Below are 17383 nucleotides of genomic sequence, written 5' to 3'. Positions count from 1 at the left end.
AGGGAAACTATCAATTCTTCGGAATTAAACTGCAGTTCATCATTGAAAGTTATTCCTAAATACTTTATTGTGTCTTCTGGTCCAATGGCCTTTATATACGAGTCATGGTGAAGAAACAAATCCTTTTCAAGTAGCTTTCCTTTATGAATATTAATTGACGCCGATTTCTGGACATTAAGTTGTAGGCCAATATTTTGAAGTAAAGATGTAACCATCATAACGAGCTCTTGTGCTGCGTTCATGGATTTACCAATGACAACTATGTCATCTGCAAAGGCTAATATAGTAAGACTGTCTAAATCGGAATTAATTTGGAAACCATATTGATCAATGATATGCTTTTCTGTCAGTTCTTTAATAATGAAATCAATGGATAAATTAAACAGGAGAGGGGACAATGGAGATCCTTGAAAAACCCCTCTTTTGAGTTCGATACGATCAGACTTCGAGCCTGAAGAATGGATGGTAGTGAAGTTTCCTTTGGTTAAAGTTTTTATTAATTCGCGAAGGCGAGTCGGTAAAGGCTGTGTGTTAAGTGTTTGTTCTAGATGTTCAAAACCCACGTTGTCAAAAGCCTGAGTCATATCCAACATGACGATATTAAGATCTTTCTTATCTTGCTTAGCGTGTTGTAAACAACCGTCAACTAACGAAATATTGATGTATGTATCTGGTTGACTGACGAAACCCCTTTGGTTCTCATTCAAAAGGACGAATTGTCTCATTTTTACATCAATAACTCTCTCAATTAATTGTCTAACAGCAGAACATATAGAAATCGGTCTCCAGTTGGAAGGATTGCATCGCTCTCCTTTCCCTTTATAGATTAAAATAGTTCTAGCATCTCTCATTCCATCAGGCACGACATTCCAGTCCATCATGATTTCCAAAATTTTTTTAATGATTGAAGCACAATCTATTAACTTCAAAGTCCGAATTAACACTTGATCTGGCCCAGCTGTGGAATCTGCTTTCATTCCATTTAATGCCCGTTGAATATCTTGAACTGAAATTTGAAACATCTGGTCAAGATCATCTTGCTGCGTATTAGCATAGGTCATATTATAATTATCTAATATAGTATTATTCGAAGTACCCCATTTTTTTTCCAGAGCTTCCTTTAAAGTTCCTATCGGTATTATATTATTCAAAATTGACCAAACACATTTCTTCCGTTCATTATAATACTGATACTGTAAAAGATCATAATTATACTTTTCACGTGTCTTCTTTATATCCCTTTTTGATAGTTTTTCCGGATTAGAGGTTTTAGCATATGTACGGTCATTAGATTTAAAAATCCTTTTATGTTGTCGCATCTCAAAATAACGGCACGCAGGATGTTTAGGGCCTGGAAGTTTATTTCCGATTTCTAGCAGCACCATTATAAATTCATTATATAATAAATTAAAATCTTCCAGACAGGGCTGTTTACCCAACAGTTCGGCAAATTTTGACTCGAAAGGCCGAACCTGATTGCGCAATTTTTGTAAGTGCACTGAATTATCATCTGGAGAAGATTGCTTATGATTGCTGTTTTCATTGCCGATTTCATTAATAATCTGAGACTTACTAACATGGCGCTGAACAACTCTTTCTGTATGTTTATCAGGATGAGATTTAGTGATATGTGTACTCACCCGAACATACAATTTTCCACAATATGGGCATGGTGTTGAAGTAATTTCAGCAGCATCCCCAGATCTATTACGTAAACTACTAAATTCAGTGTCTTGATCAATTCTATCCTCTGGTGAATCCATTGTGAATTATTCACTTAATAAATAATTTGTTTAACAAATTTTTCTGAAGTATAATTCACTATAAAGTTTGTAGGAAGAATAAAATATGTCACAAAATTACACGTAGCAACCACAGTAAACAACTAAGCTTGAGAAGAACTATTATTCCTGTTGTAAATTCAGAGATAAAGATGTTAAATTTCCTTACACCAATATTACCACAAATAGATAAGCAGTTGATCTAACTTTTGAAGCAAATATAGAAATATAATACATCCGAAAATGTGAATTGTATTACCAAAATAACATGTTTATAAACGCATTCCATCAAATTAATGTCAATATTTGATTAAATGGCGATCATATTGTGTTAATTATGTAAGCATGTGCGGCTTACAGCTGTTTCGGTGCTACTTGACACCATCCTCAGAGCCTTCTGTGCCTCGGCGTCATCTCAACTTCGCTGCAGACACACTAAAACACACCCTAATCAAATACTCAACACACAGATCAATGTCAGAACACACACTATTTGACTCAATTCTTCATCACACGAACGCACCCACACAACAGGCAGCAAAGTTGAGATGACGCCGAGACACAGAAGGCTCTGAGGATGATGTCAAGTAGCACCGAAACAGCTGTAAGCCGCACATGCTTACATAATTAACACAAGTAAGATCGCCATTTAATCAATTATTTATATTAATGTTAATTTTGAGGTCTAATGTTGGATTTTACTATTTAAATATTGAATAAAATAAATGTCATGTTACATTTAAAGTTTTTTTAACCACTACATATCAATTTCAAAGATAAGTCCTAAAAGAAATAATGACATTTTTATAAAATATTTTTTTATAAAAAGGTGAGCAATTCTATGTTTTTTCCATTGTCCAAAATGCATTTTCTCTTAGTGTTCTATGACAATGAATGCATAGGCCTATATACAAATCTTTATTCGAGTCATAATGTTTTCCCTCTCCTGAAAAGGGGAAACTTTAATAAGTTTCAAAAACTGATATAATACACTTTAGCTGTAACAGATTGAATTATACTCTACTTTCATGTGTGTGGCCTACTTGGGAAAAATTTAGTATAATAGGCCTATATTTTACAGTTACTTCACTACCAACAATTTATCATCAAATCACACAAAAACTGCAAATTCTTCATGAAGATAATTCTATCTCAGCTTAAGCAATGTCGTAAAGAGTTGATCTTCTTTTGAAACACAACATTCCACACACACTATATAGTATTATTTCAAATGTTTCACAAAATTAAAAACTTCCTTATTTGGCAATCCAGTGCACGAAAGTATTAATTTATTACCAGTGGTGATGATAGGATAATTTTCCGAGGCCCTAGGCAAAACTATATTCAAGGTCCCACATCAGTATGACAATGACAACAACAATAATAATAATAATAATAATAATAATAATAATAATAATAATAATAATAATAAAAATTACAATAGAAGAAAAAGCACTGATTCAATATGAAGAACTTATCGGATTACCAGGAAACAATTGGCATTCATACAGTCCTCTCTGTAGATTGAAAACTCAAAAAAGTTTCATATCCATGATTCAAGAATTAAAACAGAAAATCAATATCCCGAATTTAAAAGAAAACTTACAAATTAAACCAAACCCTTTAACTCTATCAAATATAGAATATAATCTAAATTTAGTAGAAGAAATACTGAAATCAGAAGTAAACACTGAAATACTGAAACAATTGTCTTTAGAGACAATTAATATTAGGTACCCTTCGCAAAACTGGCTTCATTTATACACTGACGGATCCTTGATCTCCAGAGAACAAGGTGCCGGTACAGGTGTTACGTGCTGTCTCTTCTCACTTTATAGATCTCTTGGATATGGAACAACAAGTTTTGATGGAGAAATCATTGAAATAAGTGAAAGTCTGAGGAATCTTCTATGCCACATCAATAAATTTAAGAATGCAGTTATATTGTCAGACTCCAAAGCAGCTATTCTATTAATAGTCTCTAAACACACACCTTCATCTCAAACAGCAGAAATAACTAAAATGCTCTCTCAATTAATATCACTCAATAAAAGAATTGTATTCCAATGGATACCATCACATTGTGGAATCATGGGAAACGAGAATGTGGATGCTTTAGCAAAGAAGAGCAGCACTGCTACTTACAGACCTGTTACTAAATCTACGTATTACTCTGTGAAGAGATTTATTAAATCTACATACTTAGACTTCAACAAACAAAATTTGATAACACAATCCCAAGGGAAAAAATGGAACTCTCTGCATCATAAACCACAGTTAATTCCCGATTTACCACGAAAATCGTCTGTAGGTGCATTTAGATTGGCAACAGGCCATGATTGTGTGGCCAAGCACCTGCGTAGAATTGGAATATATCAGTCCCCTAACTGCCCATTGTGCAACTCAAACCAAGAAATGGATTCGGAACATCTCAAAATCTGTGCTTCAGTGGCTGCCATGATAATATCTTTGAAAAATATTGGAGTGCAAGAGGTCAAATGACTTTATTGTCAAACGCCTGGCATTAGAAAACAACAACATAATAATAATAATAATAATAATAATAATAACAACAACAACAACAACAACAACAACAACAACAACAACAACAACAACAACAACAACAACAACAACAACAACAATAATAATAATAATAATAATAATAATAATACTAATAATAATAATGTGAGGACCAGACCCATCATTCTGCCGGCTACCATGGGTTTAAATAATTAATTATTAAACGAAAGTTCTTCACCCTATGACTCCCACTATTTACGAATTTTATTTTACCTTTGTGATGTATGATTCCTGAAAATATTGGACTTTTATGATCTTTCTGAAGGATGTTACAAGCAATTACTACTATGTTATAGATAAATCATTGCACGTCATTTTGACGGGTGCCAAGTTTCAGACTGGCTGTGCGTACACACTAGAAGCGGTTCAAATTTCTATTGTTGCACCAAAGTTTAAATTTCATTTTGACCTTACATTACAACGAAAACATAACATGGTGAACTTAAAAAAATGGTAACTCTCTTGGGAAGGTATAACTGAATAAACAACGCTGGAACTTTGCTTACCGTAGCAAGAACGAACCTTACTTGTCGGTCAGATGTTAACTGTGATACTGCTTGTAACATAAATGTGGCTCATTAGAATTTATATTGTGTGATAATGTGATGTAATTTTACATTCATTATTAGGTAATGGAATATTTAGGCTATAAACTTAATAATTCAAGAAAATATACATTTATTGGCATTGTATAATGTGTTTTGAACATTTCAAATTTAATTTAACAATCTGTGATAATTAATTCAGTTTTATCATTATGTATAATATTTCCTCGTTGTTGATCGAAATTGCGCATGGAGCGGGAGAAACAGAAAGACGAGTTCCAAGGAAGCCGATCGAATGAGAGGGAAGGAATGAATGAATGAATGAATGAATGAATGAATGCATTGTTGCTTTGGAAGCTAGACTCTGGTGTCAATTATTATTATGTTCGATTAAGAATTAAATAAATAAGAATGTGGAAATAGAAGAATAAATAATACGTAAATGAAATTAATTATAGCCTAGGTATCTGAATGAAAAATCAAATTTTAAATAGTAGGTAGACCATAGGCCTACTCGTAGTTGCGCGGCTTTTTCAGGTGCGAGGCCCTAGGCGGCAGCCTGTTTCGCCTTTATGTAGTGTAACCTCTGTTTATTACTGCCACCTATTGAGGCCACTTCAGTTTTCAATTCTATTTCATGTTTTAGAAAATAATTTTCAGCCTTCAATGCTATTGAAGTTGAAAGTTGTACATTCGATGTCTATTTGGCACCATTTTCTCCCTCTGCTGCATTCTAACAAAAGACTACACTGAAAAAAAAAAACATGAGAATTTAAGAAGGTAACTATGTATACCATTAGTCAGTGTACAGGGCTTTTGGTTAGGTAATGTTCTCTTTTATTACAAACTAGCCGTACCCGTGCGCTCCGCTACACCCGTTAGAAATAAATATGAAGTAATTACATAATTAAAATAGGACATTTGATCCAGGGAACATTCGTGTTTGATAGAAGGATAAATCGTTTATTATGTTACTTAATTTAAATTGTATTAAAAAAATTAAAATGCGATCATTTTGATCCAGAGACCACTCATTTGGGCATAAAAATTATTTTAGGAAATACAGGAAATGAATGTACGGAATAGCCTATCAAGTTTTCTGTGCATAAGAAGCTATTTTAATCTTACCTGTCCTCGATTCACTCAGAAGTTACTGTAATACCATTATAGCATTATGTCCATCTAGAGAAACTACACTTTCCAATGGTGATTAATAATTAATTATACAAATCGGTTAATTTAGCTTCCGATATTACTCCATACAAACACAGAAACATTCTCTGTAGGCTAGCTTTCATAGCTTTCGATTGTTGATGTCCAAGGCCCCTTATAGACGAAGTCATTTGTTTTTTATTTCATTACATCGCCTTAGATGGCGTTGTTATTGTAATTTTGAAACTCATTTATCTCATTAAATATCAGTGCTATCAAATTTTTCAAGGAATGAAACTTATCGCAAATTATTTTTAAAGAAACTTTTGTTATGTAACATTTTTCACAAAAATCAATTATAAGCGTGATATTTCGATTTATTTAATTCAGTTCCCCTTATAACCCCCCTTTTAAATAATGTATTTTGAATGCCATATAGCCCAAAATCTAAGTTACAACGAACTTAATTTATATTCCAATTTTCATCGAAATCCGTTCAGCCATTATCGCGTGAAAAGGTAACAAACATACATACAGACAGACAGACAGACATACAAACAAAAATTTCAAAAAAAACGATTTTCGGTTTCAGGGTGGTTAATTATATATGTTAGGACCAATTATGTTTGGAAAATCGAAAATTACCAGAAAAATTTCGGCTACAGATTTATTATTAGTATAGATATAGAGCAAGACATGGACTTACTAATCTTTTCTTCTGTTTCGTCTTATTAGATTCTGTGGGAGGAAAGTTCATATATTTACTTAAATTTCTGAAAAAAAAAAAAAAAAAAACAGGGGTGGGGACAATTTCCTTTAATGTCATTTTTAAAATGAAAAGTTCAAACTAGGCAGTACTTTGAAGGTTCTCTGTCAGCTATCCTACAAGACAATACATAAAATCATGTAGGTACAATAAAAAGAGCCATAGACATGCATTTTCTTAATTTTGACTTTGATATGCAAGCATTTCATTGCTTTATTCTTCTCTTTAAGGAAATGAAGAAAAACCTATAAGAAACTCTCTCACTAGTGTTCTCAGTCAGTCGAAACACAACTATAGTGATGTACTCGTATGTTGAAATGTCTAGACCTTATATAGGCCTACTTTGAATATACACAGACACGCACAGAAAACATTCACAAAATTTGTAACAAATGCACTTAATAAAGCGAACTTCAAATATGCCAGATAGATGCATGCAGGATGCATTAGAAAATTTATTTTCTACTGTTCGTTCCATAAATCCAATCCTGGATGCAAAATAATTCAGAACTCCATTACGATTTCTTAGTTTCTCTAAAAAATGAAGCATGGAAATTACGCAGTTTGCGATTCTGAACAATTAGTTGAGTTTCTAGGTACAGAAGTAAGTAAACCCGAAACAGAAAGATCTAGTGAAGATGAATGTGAGCAAAAGGAAATTGATATAGGCTAGATTGCAATTTAACTGAAAATATAAATAGTGACTTCAGTGAACAACAAGCTCTTTACTATTTGTTGGGATCAGTTTTGTTCAAAATAAAATAAGTTATAGACTATAGTATTTGTGAAAACTGTATTTCATTTCTAATAACTGTTAACAGGGATGAATCTATAAATTTGATTAGCACATTAGTGACTCTCAAGTCATACAAGGAAATGTCACTTGTATACCCTTGTAAATTCGTGTTTGATATAATTCTAAATGAAGAAATATGTGAAACGTTGGTAGAAAATGAGTTGACATTAAAGGATTTGAAGTCTTTATTCATTAACACTTCAACTCGTATGTTTCCAACATGTTATAATATTTTTTGAAAAAGTCTTATCAGTTATCACTGTATTTTAGGACTTACTTACTTATTTACTTACTTACTTACTTACTACTTACTGGCTTTTAAGGAACCCAGAGGTTCATTGCCGCACTCACATAAGCCCGCCATTGGTCCCTATCCTAAGCAAGATTAATCCAGTCTCTATCATCATATCCCACCTCCTTCAAATCCATTTTAATATTATCCTCCCATCTACGTCTCGGCCTCCCCAAAGGTCTTTTTCCCTCCGCCCTCCCAACTAACACTCTATATGCATTTCTGGATTCACCCATACGTGCTACATGCCCTGTCCATCTCAAACGTCTGGATTTAATGTTCCTAATTATGTCAGGTGAAGAATACAATGCGTGCAGTTGTGTGTTGTGTAACTTTCTCCATTCTCCTGTAACTTCACCCTCTTAGCCCCAAATTTTCCTAAGAACCTTGTCTGTTATAGCAAATGCACTACAACAATCTGCTAAATGTGGCAGTCGAAGTGTCGGTATGAGAATTGCAATAGAAAATTGCTGATGTTATCCCGATTGAAATGGACATAACATAAATAATTTAATGTTATCTCTAATGAGTCATTTCACTATGACAATAATGTTTATTAATCCTTGTCTTCTGTATTCAATAAACCACAACAACATGTATGACATCGCCTTTAGTGACTTTCCTTCTAGCATTACTGCTTATGCTTCTGTGCCGAGCAAGGAGTAAATATGGCCGCCACCGCCGAGAATGCGGTACTCTCTAATATACACTGCTCTGGGAAATAGCGCTCAGCGCGCACAGCTGAGAGGTCCCGGGTTCGATTCCCAGTGCCGGAACGAATTTTTCTCAAATTAGTAGATATTTACAGAATGGCTACTTATAGTCATTGATTATTCAATGAGGATGGCGAGACCTCATATAAGAATATATATGTATAATATTAAAATTACATATTCTACAGTCAAATATTGGTTATATTCCACATCGACTTTCACGGGGCTGTCGAAAAAAAACATAAAGTTAAATAGCATTGTTGATATATTATGAAACGAAAAACCTAGAAAATTCATTCAATAAGTAGGATTCAGATTATTAAAGTTATTTTAATACATACAACAAATATTATTATTATTATTATTATTATTATTATTATTATTATTATTATTATTTCTTCTGATATATCTACTCGGCTTGATTTGAAAATATGACGGCAAACTTCTGTTCGCAAAGCAGTCTATTTGAGACAGGACACATGGGACAGTACACAGCTCTGAAGCGCTTTCGCTTTCAACCAGTGTTTCGAAATAATAACTGTTTCATTGGTTCTCTTCTCTTACATACACTTGACGCTCGATACAGCAGAGTACAGCTTCAGCAGCGACTAACGACAGGAACGCATTCCACAAAATACGCATGCGTGGAAACACATATGCGGAAGTGACGTCACAAGCAGACGATCGTTAGCCACGCAGATGACACAAGCACACCACATCATTAGCACCCCGTTACCACATAACCACTGCACAGATCACACAGAGAGCCACTGGGCCTGTATGATGTATAAGTGAATCAGGGCTACAATGAAATCGCTATCGACAACATCTTGTTTTCCAAACAGCACTCCTTTCTAAATCGTGTATTGTGTTGTTATAAACTGGTAGCGTGTTTATAGTGTTAAAGTAAAGTAGAAAAATAGTTTAAGTAACTTAAGGTATATGTACACTTTTACATACAGAAAATTTTGTTTTGCATAATTTTGCTCTGTAAAATTTTTATACAATTGAGAATGGTACCAGAAAGAGAATGAAGTGAACAGATCCCTTGAAATTATGTCTAAATTGTTTATAAAAATTATTTTGATTATAATTTTGACATACAACTTGAAACATGATAGCTCATGCAGTTTTTAAGACAGAGCCACAGTTTTTTCACTATTTTATAGCTAAAACTATTCTTTAGTGCCTGACATAGAGCTATTTTTTATTTTCATTTACATTAATTAAATATATATATATTCCATCATTCTTGCTGAGATGAACTATTTTTGTACTCTTCTCACTGTTTGTTTGTTTATTTGTATATTTGTTTACTTGTCTCACACTATTGCATGTTGCTATTATCACGGCTAAAGATAAACTCTACAGCCCTGCATTAAATAAATACATTAATTAAATATTACCATATATGTAACATATACTAATATTTTATGTTGCATATATTATGTAAAAAAACCATAGATAATTATTAACTATATATGAATGTTATTTTACTTGTTGTCAGGCACTAGGGGACATTTCAAGCTTCAAAGTGACACTAATATCTTCTTGTTATCACCATATTTGGCTGAGATATCATGTTTAAAAGAATTAAATATTCTAAAATTACTATTTACAGGAAATGAGCCACAAACTTTCAGAGCCTAGAAGACTCCATCATCATATGTCACCCCTTAAGCAGCTTCATGTCGGTCCAGTTTCAGCTTCTTTCTGCCTCTCAAATACCTCCTCCTTGTTTTAACTTCAGGTGTTTAATGTTTTTTTTGGCATTTTTGTCCCTATTTCCATTGATGCAACAAATCCTGCAATGGTGTTTGTCCCAGTGTTTATGCCCATCCTCCTCAGAATTTTAATTTCTACTTTTGGACTCTCATTAAAATGACGTACAACATCACTGATCCACAAATTTACAGTTTTATGACTAACAGTAAAAGATTATAAATTCATTATGTAAAAGCGCGTTTTCAGTCTAATGATCATGCCTGATATCTATGCATCTATTTTGGGACTAGAAAGAAATTTATTTTACAAGCAATGCTGGACGAGGGGATTGACTGCTATGAGGATCACTCCAAAAGTAGTCCACAATATTTATTTAAAAATTACATTTTTATCTTACAGCTTTGCTATTTTCATAGAATGTAGATACATCCTTCAGGAACAATACGTCACTTTTCCACATAATCCCCGCACCTTTCAACTCCTTACACCACCTTGGAATGAGGGCCTGTATACCTGGACGATAAAAGTCTAGATCAACACGTCTGAGCCACTCTTTAGCAGCATGCACGAGGCAGTCGTCATCTTCAAATCTCGTTCCTTCAGTTTACCAAAGAGATGGTAATCACATGGTGCCAGATCAGGACTGTAAAGCGGATGTTTCAGTGTTGTCCATCCAAGTTTTCTGATCTGGTCTGTGGTCTTCTGACTGACATGTTTCCATGCATTGTCGTGCAATAGCAGAACATTCTGCTTCTCCCAATGTGGACGAACATGACTCAGTCGAGCTTGAAGTTTCTTGAGAGTTGTCAGAATTAATGGTGGTTCCGTGTGGCATAATGTCCACAATCAAGAGTCCTTCTGAATCGAAAAACATAGTAGCCATAACATTTCCTGTCAAAGGCGCAGTTTTGAATTTATTTTCTTCGGTGAATTTCCATGATGCCACTCCACTGTCTGCCTTTTTATCTCCGATCAAAATCGTGGAGCCATGTTTCATTTCCTGTCACAATTCTTGCAAGAAATTCATCTCCACCATTCTCATACTGGTCCAAAAGTTCACTGCACATTGTTTTTCTGGTTTCTTTGTGGGCTTCTGTTAACATCCTCGGAACCCATCTGGCACAAACCTTTTTTAACCCCAACTGTTTCATTACTCTGCACACAATTGCTTCTCCTATTCCAACTTGGAGTGACAATTCTTTCACTGTTACGCGTTTGTCAGCCACAGCCATGTTGTTAAAGCGCTGCACATTGTCAGGTCTTCATGCAGTGCAGGGTCTTCCACTGCAAGGAGTATCCTGAATATTGGCGTGGCCTCTTTCACAAGATAATCTGCTTGCCCACCGACTAACCATTCTATGATCGATAGCTGCATTTCCATACACCTTTTTTCAACCTCTTGTGAATGTTTCCCACTGTCTCGTTCTCACATCACAGGAACTCGATAAGAGCACGTTGCTTCTGACGAATGTCAAGTACAGCAGCCATCTTGAAGAAGTGCCATCATGGCGCCACTCACGGGAACGACTTAAATTAAATTTGAATACAAGGGGGAAGGATGTATCTATGACCTCCATAAATTGCAAAGGTTTAGAATAAAAAGTAAATTTAAAAAAAAATGTTGTGCATTACTTTCGGAGTGATCTTCTTAAAAGTGACCATTGCTGATGACGCAGAATTTTGGAAAATGGGACTTATTTGAAAAATCATATGGCATAAATCGAAAATTCTTATATCAAATTAAAGGGGAGAAAATTCTCTATTAAAATAGTTATATTTTGAAAATTCTAATTTTTCATCATATTTTGCGTTTTGTGGGTGTTAAGAGTATTTGAGAATAAGGTTCTTAGGAAAATATTTGGGACTAAGAGGGATGAAATTATAGGAGAATGGAGAAAGTTACACAACACAGAACTGCACGCATTATATTCTTCACCTGACATAATTAGGAACATTAAATCCAGATGTTTGAGATGGACAGAGCATGTAGCACGTAAGGGCGAATCCAGAAATGCATATAGAGTGTTAGTTGGGAAGCAGGAGGAAAAAAGACCTTTGGGAAGGCCGAGACGTAGATGGGAGGATGAAATTAAAATGGATTTGAGGGAGGTGGAATATGATGATAGAGACTCGATTAATCTTGCACAGGATAGGTACCAATGGCGGGTTTATGTTAGGGCGGCAATGAACCTCCAGGTTCCTTAAAAGCCATAAGTAAATGATATAATATTTATAGTTGAAAACATCAAGGTGGGCAAAACCGGACGTTGGAAACCATTCCAAACTGGTATAATGTTGGTAACAAAAACAGTTCTTGATTTTCAAGAAAATTGTCTTAATCCTGTTCCTCTCTCAAAGTGAGAGACCAAGTTTCACAACCATACAGAAACGGTAATATAACTGTTTTATAAATTCTAACTTTCAGATTTTTTGATAGCAGACTAGATGACAAAATCTTCTCAACCGAATAACTATCATTTCCCATATTTATTCTGGGTTTAATTTCCTCCCGGGTGTCATTTATGTTTGTTACTGATGCTCTAAGATATTTGAATTTTTCTACGTCTTCGAAGGATAAATTTCCAATTTTTATATTTCTATTTCGTATAATATTCTGGTCATGAGACATAATCATATGTTTTGTCTTTTGGATTTACTTCCAGACCTTTCACTTTACTTGCTTGAAGTAAAATTCCCATGTTTTTCCTAATAGTTTGTGGATTTTCTCCTAGCATATTGATGCCATCTGCATAAACAAGAAGCTGTAACCCGTTCCATTCCAAACCCTCTCTGTTATCCTGAACTTTCCTAATGGCATATTCAAGAGCAAAGTTAAGAATTAAAGGTGATAGTGCATCTCCTTGCTTTAGCCCACAGTGAAAATACAAGGGTTGGATAAAAAGTTATGGCAACACCTGCTGTCACATGACGATGATATGTTCCAGAGCTGCCAGCTGTGTGGATATGAACAAGGACTGTTAGATGAGTTAGTGCAGCCAGTTGCCACAGTACTCTGCCAATCTACTGCAGTGTGTAGAACGTTGACTTTCATAGGGATAGTGCAAGCGCCCTAAGATCGTGTTTACAAAACTAGAGCAACATTCCTGGATCAAAATTGAAGTGGTACGAGGTCATAGTGCACAAGAATATTTCGGGGACTGCGTGAAGCATGTGGCGATGCAGTGTTGCCATATCTCACAGTGGCACGATGGGTTAAAGCATTCCGGGAAGGCATGGTTGCTGTTCAGGACAACCTCCGTACAGGACGACCCCACGTGGAGGACAACACAGTTAAACTCCTTGCTTCCCTGTTGGTTGCTGATCGCTGATGGACTGCGCGTGAGTTAGCAGAAGTCAGAGTATGTCACAAAACTGTGCTCCACATTCTGCATGACATTCTGGGTTACCGCAAAATTGCAGCGCGTTGGATACCCCATGGAATTTCCGAAATGCAACAATGGCACGGCTATGCAGTCGCACAGGCCTTCTTGGACTGGTACCAAAGGGAAGGTGACGACTTTCTTGGACGAATCGACGCTATGGACGAAACCTGGGCTTGCTCGTACGAACCAAACTTGAAACACCAATCAAATGAATGGAAGCATCCCGGTTCTCCTCGTCCGAAGAAAGTGTGCCCTCCACAAATTGCTGTGAAGGTGATGTTCATTGTGGCGTATGACATTGATTGGGTAATACTGCACCACGCTGTACCTCCAAGGCAGATGGTAAATGCAGACTGCTACTGCAGGTACCTTCGTCCAGCCCTCAGGAGAAAACGACGACACTTGGTGGTACAGAACCCTATCATTCTTCATGACGATGCAAGGAGTCACACCGCTGCTGCTGTCAAGAACCTCTTGTGTCACAGGTAATGGGAGATTCTGGAACATCCACCGTACTCACCTGATATGAGTCCATGCGATTACGATCTCTTCCTCAAAGTGAAAGAACTACTGAGAGGGACCTGGTACAATACCAGAGATGAACTTATCAGTGCTATAGGGCAGTCAATATGGAACACCAACAAAGATGGACGCACTGATGGTGTACGACACCTTCCAAACATTTGGCAAAAAGTAATAAATAAGGGGGGCGACTATATTGAAGATACATAAAATGTTGTACCCCTGTAAATAAAGCCATGTCAGAAATATCGAACTGTTGCCATTACTTTTTATCCAACCTTTGTATTATGTCGTTGAGAAAATTAATCATTGAAACATATTCCTCCTCTTGTTTGTGGCTTAATTCTAATTTTGTATGAAAACAATTGATTACACATTGATTAACTGCACAACAACACGGCATTCTTCAAGATAAAAATGGAATATCACACTAGAAACCAGTGTTTCTATGCAAGTCTTGCATTGTACTGAGTCTCCGCAGGAGTAAATATGGCCATCGCATCGGCATTTGTCGGATCAAAAGAATACTGTACTCTCCAATATACACTACTCTGCTCTTTCCATCTGAGCCATACCAGGACACGATCCATGGTGCCGGCCGAACTCCTTCATTGTATTGTATTATCAATAGCATATGTATGTTTGATAGTATTTATTTCTATTGTGTTTTTTTAATAATTTAATGTCCATTTGTCCAATATTAATGTAGCCTGTGTTTTTCTCCTGGTTGTGAAGGCTTAATGTGCAAACTTTGGTAAATATCGGTCAAAGCATGTAGATTTATGACTTATGAGCAAATACATACCATACATACATTAATTGAGGGGGTCCCGACAAGAAAGTGCCAAGCCACATTTTTATACTTTTGATACAAGGCAAGTTGAATGTTTGATCAAATCCTCAAATCACGGAAAAAGTTAAATACATGTGTAATGAGTCTCCTTGATATATTTTTAATTTAAATGTGAAGAATATTGTACATATTTTTTTATTATTTTATATTAAAAATTTATATTTATATGTATACTGTTCTGTGGCTTGACACTATCTTGGCCAAAAGAATGACTAATTATATAGTGTGAAGTTTTATTAACATTAGAAATGTTATATTTTCAACTATTATTTATCATTTTTAAGACAAACAATTTTATATTAATTTTGTTACTTGACAAAAGACAAGCAATAACCTAAAATATAGGGTATTTCAAAAGTCAGTTGCAACATTAAACCGCTATAGGCTGCGTGCGTTGCAGGGAGAAATGCACTGCTGTGCTCTGAGTGGCGAAAATTGTAAGTTCTTGCATGTTACCGCGCAAGCATCAGCCGCATATTGTCATGGCAGATTTAATAGCAACAGTGGTATTTCAAAGTATTTTATATGACAGTAATCGGCCAAATTCTTCTAAGAAAGGTAGTTTATTTGCATAAAGTGGTCATGTATTGAATTTACAAGAAAAACAGTTGTACGGAAATTGTCAGCGCACAACCATGTATATCACCTTTCCACACACATGCAAAACCTAAGTATACTAATAAACTGTCTGGGTCTGACTCCCAATTTGAAGAAAGAGAATTTAGTGGTTATAGTTCAATTTCTAATAAATCACAATTAAATGCCCTGGCTGGTGTTAACACAGACATTTTTAATTTATTTTTTAACTTACTGTTAGACACTACTCAACGCAAAATTAGTAAATAAAATAGACTTTTATGTTAGCCTTGCCATTTGCTGCCCTTTCTGTAATTTTCAATGTTCACCATAGTACTATTTCTATAATGTTCTAATCTGTTTTACGTTTGCTTGCACAGGCAACTAAAAAGTTTGTTTTTTGGCCCAGCAAAGATACTATTAATGCAACATTGCCTACTGTTTTTCAGGATACTCATCCGAATGTAGAGCTATTGTTGACTGCACTGAAGTTAGAACAACCTCCTGAAATCAGAGTGTATATATGTACTCTAATTATAAGCCTGCATATACTGCAAAACTTCTTATTGGAATTACACCTTGTGGTATAGTAACATTAATTTCCAAATGTTACGGAGGTAGAGCCAGTGATTGTTTTATCACAAATGACTGTGGAATTTTTAAACTGATAGAACCGAGATCAAATTATAGAAGATAAAGGTTTCCCCGGAATAAAAACTGATTGGAGGAGAGCACCCTTTATGAATGAAGGTCATTAACACATGATCAAGTTGATGACACTTATAATATTGCTACTGTGCGGATCCACGTTGAACACTGCATTCAAGGAGTGAAAGTGTATAACACATTTTTATAGCCTCCTCCCCATAGTTATAATTACCAACATAACAATCAAGAAGTCCAGGACGAATTACTAGGGAAATGGTCAGTTTCCCTAGTACTGCGTTCAGTGGCCTGTTTCATAAGTTACAAAGCTACGAGCAACAAGTTAATAGTGTAATGCAGCGGTCCTCAACCTATGGTATGCGTAACACTGGTGGTAGATCTACACGAGCCCTATTAGTGGTACCTAAGCGAAGTGTGAAATAAAAATACGAATTATTGCAAAATATAAAATACATATATGAGGCACTCAGAAGCAAAGTGATACAAGTGACATTTAGTAAGTTTTGAGGTAAGTTACTTTGAAGTTGGAACGGAAATTAAAAAATCTGTTACAGGACTATGTGGCTGTAAATTTACAGTTGTATATGTTGGTACCTATATTTTTAAAATTCTAAATAGAAATGATCTATTCTAAAACAGTTTAGGTAAAATAGGGTCCTAAAGTCACTTGTATTATTTTGCCACGAAAAAATTTTTGTGGAAAAGTAATATAAATGCAATGGTTTTCAGTATTTTTATATTATTTAAAACAAGAACAAGGGCATTGCTTACAACATTGAAACATTTCTGTCTTATTATCATATTATAATAAAAAATGTGTCTGTATAACCAAAAGAATCAATCAATCAATCAATCTTCTTAATGTATCCAGTTGTTTGCAGACAACATAAAGTCAACTATAGTCCACTGTAGTATTTTCAGTTCTTATTTTTCATAGTAAATTAGGGGTATTTTGATCGGTGTTCATTATAGACGCCTGTTGCTAGTAGCCAGAGTTGGGGTGTAGTCAATATATACTGCAGAGATGTGTCTT

The 17383-nt window shown here is 35.1% G+C and overlaps 1 protein-coding gene across 5 annotated transcripts in view; it reads left to right on the top strand.

Annotated features, from left to right (window-relative positions):
* The window catches only part of LOC138709212 (uncharacterized), a 69319-nt gene that overhangs the window by 37268 nt on the left and 14668 nt on the right, over window positions 1-17383 (top strand). The window contains exon 5 of one of the 5 annotated variants that reach the window (XM_069839793.1): window positions 13296-15122. The exons of 2 other annotated variants lie outside the window; for them this stretch is intronic. In XM_069839793.1, coding sequence (XP_069695894.1) covers window positions 13296-13424 — 129 coding nt within the window. In that variant the 3' untranslated portion in view covers window positions 13425-15122. Of the gene's footprint in view, window positions 1-9211; window positions 11970-13295; window positions 15123-17383 lie in introns of those variants that run through there. 2 more of the 5 variants (XM_069839796.1, XM_069839795.1) reach the window with 2 other exon arrangements.

The sequence above is a fragment of the Periplaneta americana genome, chromosome 11 (assembly GCF_040183065.1).
Source record: "Periplaneta americana isolate PAMFEO1 chromosome 11, P.americana_PAMFEO1_priV1, whole genome shotgun sequence".
NCBI classification, from domain to species: domain Eukaryota; kingdom Metazoa; phylum Arthropoda; class Insecta; order Blattodea; family Blattidae; genus Periplaneta; species Periplaneta americana.
This window is presented reverse-complemented; position numbering and strand designations above follow the sequence as displayed.